Raw genomic sequence first — 7,832 nt, forward strand, 5'->3', positions numbered from 1 at the left:
CTTTCTCTTAAGAGCAGGGAATCGAACTGAGGTCCTCATGTTTGCTCAAAAGCACTTTCCCCGCTGAGCCCTCTCTCCCTTTTTACCCTCTGGAGGGCACCCAGACTTGCTCCCTCCCTCCCTCTCCAGCTCCCATTATTAAAGTCTGGGTGTGTTTTAGTTTTGGTGTGTTGGATCAAGGTCCTCTATCACCATGAGGTTCGTGATTGGAGGCCCTCGCTCTGGAATAGAACCTAGCTGACGGCCATTGGGACGAACCATGATTATGGAGCAGGGCAATATGGCACCAATAAATATGGGTTCCTATCCCTGAGAAGGTGCCAGAACCCAAAGGTCAGGAGGGAAAGCGAGCTGAGAACAGAGGGGGCAGACAGAGGAAGCTGAGGAGAACGTCTTGGAAGTAAGGGTAGCGGCAATACTGCTCGGCCCTCAAATACGTGGCTCTCCCTCTTCGTTTGCTTGACCTCTCTGCTCTGTTTTATTACGTTGATTTATTGTGTGTGCACATGAGCGTGCATGCCACAGAGGGTCAAGAACACACTGCAGGGTTCAGTCCTCTCCTTCCATCATGGGGGTCCCAGAGACCAAAATCTCTAGGTTTCACAAAGGTTTTTACCCTTGAGCCACCTCCCCACCCCAACCCTAGCTTTTTTTTTGTTTTGGATGGGAGTGCTAGCAAAGAACTCCCTTGAACTCACAGAGATCCATCCGCCTCTGCCTGCCAAGTTTTTGGGGTGTTTGTTTTGTTCCTGAAACAAGGTTTCTCTGTGTAATAGTCCTGACTGTCCTGGAGCTCACTCTGTAGACCAGGCTTTCCAAGTGCTAGGTGACAGGTGTGAGACACTCCCCCCACCCCCCATTATAGCTCTGATTTAAACTACTCTGAGGTTCTGAAAGGGTAAGGAAGTACTTTGCCAGTGTGTATTAGGACGAAGATCTGAACGAGGTCTAAGGATAACAGTGCATGTCATGTCACACACCTATAATTCCAGTACTGGGGAAACAGGAGGATCATGAGTTTGAGACCAACCTAGACTACACAAGGTGCTCTGGACCAACCTGAGCTAAGCAAATAAGCAAGCAGGATTGGGGATGGGCTCAGTGGTAGAGCATCTGCTTAGCAATTGCAAAGCCCTGGGTTTAGTACCCAACAAGACATACATGGGCACACAGACAGCGAGATACAAACACACACAAATCTGAATGTGTTTGTCACCTGGAAGCCTAAACTTCTAACTAACAACCTTGCAACACCCCCACACCTCTCATGCTCCCCACCTGAGCTGGCAGAGCTCTATTTGGTCCACCACCCAGGCCAGCAGCTCTTGAAACAGCAAGTCCTTCGGCACATCTACGTCACTGGAGTTCTTGGGCAAGGAGCTGCAAGGGAGACAGACGGCAGGGGTCTGGGTGTTTTGTTTTCGGACACGGTCTCATTCTGTAGCCCTGACTGGCTGACTATTCCAGAACTCGCTAGGGAAACCAAGTTGGGCTGCCTCTGCCTGGAGAGCTGGGATTAAAGCTTGTGCTAAGGAGCCAACACAGCCAGTTGCCTTGCCTCTGGGCTATCTCCACCCTCAGATCTCCTGCCTCTTTTGTACTGGGCCCTACCTAGTTCTGCTGACCCAGAGAATACAGGATCCTCAGTCCAGGCAAAACGGTTTTTCAGTGATGTAAACTTATCCACTCACCTCTGAAAGCATCTGAGAATGCGTCCCAGTGACCCCAGAGAGAACATCCCTAAGCCTCACATTCATCAGTTCCTCAGAGTGAGTGGCTGATTCCAGGGGTCTGGCTTTGGGGGAATGCCCTGGTCTCCCAAACAGACTTCCTGAGGTTTGTGAGGGAGAAGCCAACCCTGAGGCCCCTCATTCCCTGCTCCCCTTGGTACAGTGGAATCCATGTATATATTCAGTCACAGATCTTAGAAAGCCCTCAGGGGTCCTCCAGGACTCCACTTCTTTGAGCCCCCCCCCCTTTGAGCTCTTAGAGAAGGGGGGGTGCTTATTGTGGGGTCCCTGCCCTCCTCTGCAATCTGAGAGGGAGCTGTTGTGGAATATTACTTTCACTGTATAAAGGGTGTTACATTTGTTGATGCTGCATTTGTTTAATTATGTAAAGATGTGTTGCTGTTTCACCTTGCCTGCCTAAGGCACCTGACTGGTCTAATGAAAAGCTGAACAGGGGCTGGAGAGATGGTTAAGAGCACTGGCTGCTCTTCCAGAGGTCCTGAGTTCAATTCCCAGTAACCACATGGTGGCTCACAACCGTCTTAAAAAAAAAAAAAAAAGCTGACCGGCCAAAAGCTAGCCTCAGAAGAAAAGGGAGAAGATAAGAGAGAGGAAGAGGTGCCTGGGGCCAGCCAGCCAGTCACCAGGTAGCCAGACACAGAGTAGGACATACAGCACGAAAGCCCCAAGGCAAAATGTAGATGAAGAGAAGAGAAACAGGGTACGTTATAAGAACTGGTGGGACAAGCCTAAACTAAGACCGAGCATTCTTAACTAATATTACGTCCTGTGTCATGATTTGGGAGCTGGTTGGCGGCCCGAAGAAAGACTGCTACAGGGTGCAGCCAAGCCTGGGGGCTGGAGCCTGATTCCCCTCATGGTGGACTCACCTCTGCTGTCCCTCTGTCTCCTCATCTCTTTGAGATTGTCCTGCCAGCTTCAAGCCTTGGGCGTCTCTCTGGGTGATGTTGTGTTTCCAGCTGGTGAGATGAAGAGGATTTGGGTGTGAATCTGCTGGAGGGAACAATTGAAGTTCCCCCACCCGGGGACGCTGGGATCTTTAATACCCAGCAGGAGCAATGGCGCCTCTTCCTCTACTCTACAGCCTAACACCCCACCTCCACCTCCGCCTGTAGTCAGTTGCCTCCATCACTGACGAAACAGCAGCACGAGATTTGGCGTAGGTTGGGAGAGACACAGTAGTGGTTTATTCCCAGAGTCCAAAGTAGCCACCAGCAAACAGGCAACCCAGCTCCTCCTGCCTTCATCCCCAGACCTCTGGAGTCCCCTGGGGCTTCCATGCTTTTCTCTGGCTCCTCCCCTTAGAAATAAAGGCTGGGAGAACACCTCATCCTGCACCAGACTGCTCTATTGCCCAGAGTCTCAGGGCCCTGGCCACTTCCTCATCCTCACTGACTGAAAGGCGACTGTGGAGTTGAGCACCTCACAGCCCATATGGTCTCCTAGGAGGTGGTGTAAGCACAGCAGAGTTCGGCATGGGGACAGGAGGGGGGTAGGGAGTCCCTTACTCATTCTTCTTCCCCTTCTGGGCCAGCAGCCAGTTCACAAACTCTTGTTGGCGGATCTTGTCCAGGATAATTCTGTAATCGCTGATGATAGTCCCCTCTGCATACCTCCGGTCCCGAGGCCCGGGGCTACCAAATTTACCATGGGATCTGAGAGGTAAGAGATAGAAACCAGGATACCAGTGAAGGGACAAAGGTTGGGAAGACCATATTGCTTGATTAAGTCCTTTGGTTCATAGTAACAAAGTGAATTCAGCTGGTTGTGAGAGCTGTAATCTCAGGACTTGGAAGGTAGAGGCAGGAGGATCACTGAAAGTTCAAAGCCAGCCTATGCTGTGTAGCAAGAGACCATCTCTATAATAGTAAAAATGAAATAATAATAGTCAGCACTCAAGAGGCAGAGGCAGATAGATCTCTATAAGTTCAAGGCTAGCCTGGTCTACACAGTGAGTTCCAGGACATCCAGAGCTTCATAGAAAGACCATGTCTCAAAATAAATAAATAAACAAACAAACAAATAGATACAGAAAGAAGGAAAGACAGACAGAAAGGAAGGAAGGAAGGAAGGAAGAAAAAAAGAAAGAAAAAGAAAGCTGGGGGGTGGTGACGCATGCCTTTAATCCTAGCGCTCAGGGGGCAGAGGCAGGTGGATCAGAGCAAGTTTTGGAGTCTGTCCTGGAGCTCACTCTGTAGACCAGGCTGGCCTCGAACTCACAGATCCGCCTGGCTCTGCCTCATGAGTGCTGGGATTAAAGGTGTGCACCACCGCCTCCCAGATCTTTTTTTTTTTTAATCCTTTTTAAAACTGACTTTTATTTTTTGTACATTAGTGTTTTGCCTGCATGTATATCTGTGTGGGAGTGCTGGATCCCCTGGAACTGGAGTTAGACTGTGAGCTACCATGGGGGTAACTGGGAATTGAACTCTGGTCCTCTGGAAGAACAACCAGTGCTCTGAACCACTGAGCCACCTCTCCAGCCCTCCTCTCTCCTTCTTTGTGGTGCTGGGATCAAATCCAGGACCTTGCACATGCCAGGTAAGAGTTGTACCACTCTTGGGCTGGAGAGATGGCTCAGCGGTTAAGAGCACTGGCTGCTCTTCCAGAGGTCCAGGGGTCAATTCCCAGCACCCACATGGCAGCTCACAGCTGTCTGTAACTGCAGTTCCAGGGGACCCGACACCCTCACACAGACGTACATAAAGACAAAACACCAATGCACATAAATGAAAATTAAAAAAAAAAGAGAGAGAGAAAAGAGAAAAGAGTTTTACCACTCTTAGCCTCGTGGTGGCACACACCTTTAATCCCAGCACTTGGGAGGCAGAGGCAGGCTGGATCTCTGAGTTCGAGGCCAGCCTGGTCTACCGAGTGAGACTCAGGACAGCCAGGGCTACACAGAGAGACCCCGTCTGGACAAACCACCAGTTTCCCTCTGTAGCCCTGGCTGACCTGGAACTTACCCTTTCCTCTGTCTCCAGAGTACCGGAAATAAAGATATGTGTACCATTCCTGGACTTTGTTGTTGTTTGTTTTGTTTGTTTGATTGTTGAGACAGGGTTTCTCTGTGTAGCCCTGGCTGTCCTGGAACTCACTCTGTACACCAGGCTGACCTCGAACTCAGAGATCTGCCTGCCTCAGCCTCCCGAGTACCGGGATTAAAGTCGTGTACCACTACTGCTCATCCCGAGTCTTTTTCTTATCAAACACAAGATCTGCCCTCCTTGTAATTATTACTGACAGCTTTTCCTCCCACTTTACATGTGCCAACTCTGTATGGTACATGGACCATCCTTGCAACTGAGAGAAACCAGTCCTACTTTGACAAGCCTCTGCCTCAGTCATCAAACACACTATCAGAGCCCTGGCTATATTCACCCTCATCTCCTCCTCCTCCTCCTTTTTCTCTTCCTCCTTTTCTTTCTCTTTATCTCCCTCCAGACTCTGGTCTTGTTATGTAGCCCAGGCTAGCCTCACACTTTCAATCCCCCTGCCTCTGCCTGCCAAGGGCTGGAGTTATAGAACTGACCTGCCACGCTCAGCCCTAACCTGTCACTGTCTCTGCTTTGGTCCACTGCACTCTGTGACATGTTTATGTGGTTCTTTTCTGTGTCTGCCTTGGTCCATGTGCTCACTGAAGGCAGGAGCCATCAGTGGACCTTTGTTCACATGTATTCTGACCTGGGTCTGGTGCACAGGAAGCTCCTGTGAGATCTGAGTGAATGTATGCAGGCATGACCGACATTAGTTTTCACAAGGGAGACCCAACATTACAGACTCTGCCACCAAAAAGTCCTTCCACAGACCTAGCTAACCCCCGTCTTTCTCACTGCAACGGGAACTCTTAATAAATAACTCTCCAGTTCTCTCCTCACTGCATGCTGGGGCTGCAGGCTGGCTCTCCTCCTTAACCTCCCTCCTCTCAGGCTGGATCCCCTCCCTTCCTCACCGCCCCTGGCCCAAACCAGTTTATATTCCAGCCCCCCTCCTCCTCCCACTCCTACCTGAACTGAACCTCTTCTTTTTCTCCCAGCCCGACCGCCAGGAAGAGGAGCACCAGCAGCAGAGAGCAGGTCTTCATAGCCACCATCTTCTCAGGTTGTGTGCCCGAGCTGAAAAGAAAAAGGGCCGCCGTTACCGCTCTGAGGGGGCCGGGATCTAAGAGACCCCTTGATGCAGGGACTTGGGTGAGTGCTGAGAGCTGGGGCGGGGCAGGAACAAGTGGGGTTACATGAAGTGACTGGAAGGGACATGGGGCCTTGACCCAGAGCTGATCCTGCTTTGTGGATTCTGAGTAGGGTGGGATGGAAGGTCTGGGAAGAAAGTAGCAAAGGCCTAGGTGGTGGGAACTCCCTTCTTGGCTCATTACCAGACATCACAGGGATAGGATTTGGCAAGATTATCCCTTTAAAGCCCTAACGAAGTTCACAGCAGCCTACCTTCCCGCTTCCATCTAAGTTGTTACTCAGCCATCATATCCCTCCCCTAAATGAAAACCACACAGAGAACCATCCTGTACACACACACACACACACACACACACACACACACACACACACACACACACGCTTGAACTTAACTATCACAACTCAGAAGTTCTTCCTAAAGTTTCATCTGAACTTTTTCTGGGGTCTGGACCCCTTTCAGTCTTCTGGAGAGATAGCAGAGCAAGAAACCTTCCTCCAGATCCCTGAAAGCCAGATCTAGCCTAAGGCTACAAGATCTGGTCTTCCTAGGAATCCCTTTGAACTGTCTCCTGGATTCATGTATGGACAAGGAGACAGTAAGGAGCCAGGAGACCCACTTCCTCCCAGGTCAGCCCATCAATATCCCAGGCTCTCTCTTACCCCACTGCTCTTCTAGCTCTTCCAGAGGGCAGGATAGGGTCCCTTCCTCTTCTCTGTTGGCTCTCAGGATCCTGCTTCAAGACCCTCTCTTAGCCTCTTTATATCCAGGCACCTTAGTGCCGCTGATTAGCCTGAAAGCCTCTTATCTCGGGCACTCAAGCCCACTGCCCCTGCCCAGAGAAGCCCATTGTACACCTAATGACATTTTCCTTTCCACCTGGGCTGTGCTAATAGGTGATTAACATTTGGGTATCTCCAGCCCTATCTGGAACCTGCTTGGTGGGCAGGGTCGTTGGAGCACCCCATTTCCTCTCCCCTCTTCTTTTCTGGGCACAGGGCCCACTGTTCTCTGCCCTACTTCCTGCTGGGTGCTGTGGGTAGAAAGGGTTACCTCGGTGAGGGTCAACTGAAGTGGCACTCTCTGATGGAGGGGGCATCCCCGCAAAGCCATAGGTGACTTCTGGGGGAACAGAAGAGACCATGGTAGTCTGAATCCCAGATATGGATGAATGCGAGAAATCCAAGGAGCCTACTTAATGAGCAAAGGGATTTGTTAGGGGTTAACTCACTACAGCACTGAAGATTTGTCGTAGGGTCCTGGAAAGGCCAGCTATGTCCCACGCTGATTTGTCTAGTCTGAGATCTGCCTGGTCCGTCTCAGCGTCCAAACCACGAAGGAGTGAGAGCCGCATCTGAGCATCCCAGTTCTTAAGGGTCCCAAGCGGCCACGCCCAAGGGACACGTACTTCAAGGTCATAGGCAGATGTAGCAGTTAGCTGCTGTCTCACTAGGAGGGGTGCTTCAAGGTCATAGCGAGAGCAGCTAACTCATCACAGCAGATATTAATTGGTCATGATGACACTGCAGAAATGATGCTACCCAGGGTGGGTGTCTTCAGAACTCCTAGTAATTCTGGTGAACCTGGAGTTTACAGTCACATGGTTTCCTACTTGGGGTGGGATGACATTGGATCACAGGGCACAATTATGTATTGGAGTCTCCAGAAAGATCTAACTCCCTCCACAGATTTTTTTTTAGGCACATAGCCCAAGTTGGTCTCATTTGATAGGTAGCTGATGTCCTTGAACCTCTGGTCTTCTTCCCTCTGCCTCGTAAATGCTGAGATTGTGCAGTGCTGGGGATCGAACCCAGGGCTTTGTACATGCTAGGCAAGCATGCTCCTAGCTGTTACGTCCCTAGCGCCCTGTAAAGATTTATGAGCCAATCATGG

The 7,832-nt window shown here is 50.5% G+C and overlaps 1 protein-coding gene across 1 annotated transcript; it reads right to left on the reverse strand.

Annotated features, from left to right (window-relative positions):
- Nucleotides 1–1,265: 1,265 nt before the first annotated feature.
- Gip (gastric inhibitory polypeptide) lies at nucleotides 1,266–5,844 on the reverse strand. The gene is made up of 4 exons (XM_052756485.1): nucleotides 5,759–5,844; nucleotides 3,260–3,406; nucleotides 2,621–2,710; nucleotides 1,266–1,380 (listed from the first exon to the last, which is right to left on the reverse strand). Exons 1-4 carry the CDS (start codon nucleotides 5,842–5,844, stop codon nucleotides 1,266–1,268), a joined length of 438 nt encoding a protein of 145 aa, XP_052612445.1.
- Between the last annotated feature and the right edge of the window lie 1,988 nt (nucleotides 5,845–7,832).

Source organism: Peromyscus californicus, unplaced genomic scaffold (genome assembly GCF_007827085.1).
Source record: "Peromyscus californicus insignis strain IS unplaced genomic scaffold, ASM782708v3 Scaffold_3__1_contigs__length_106647218, whole genome shotgun sequence".
In the NCBI taxonomy this organism is placed as follows: Eukaryota; Metazoa; Chordata; class Mammalia; order Rodentia; family Cricetidae; genus Peromyscus; species Peromyscus californicus.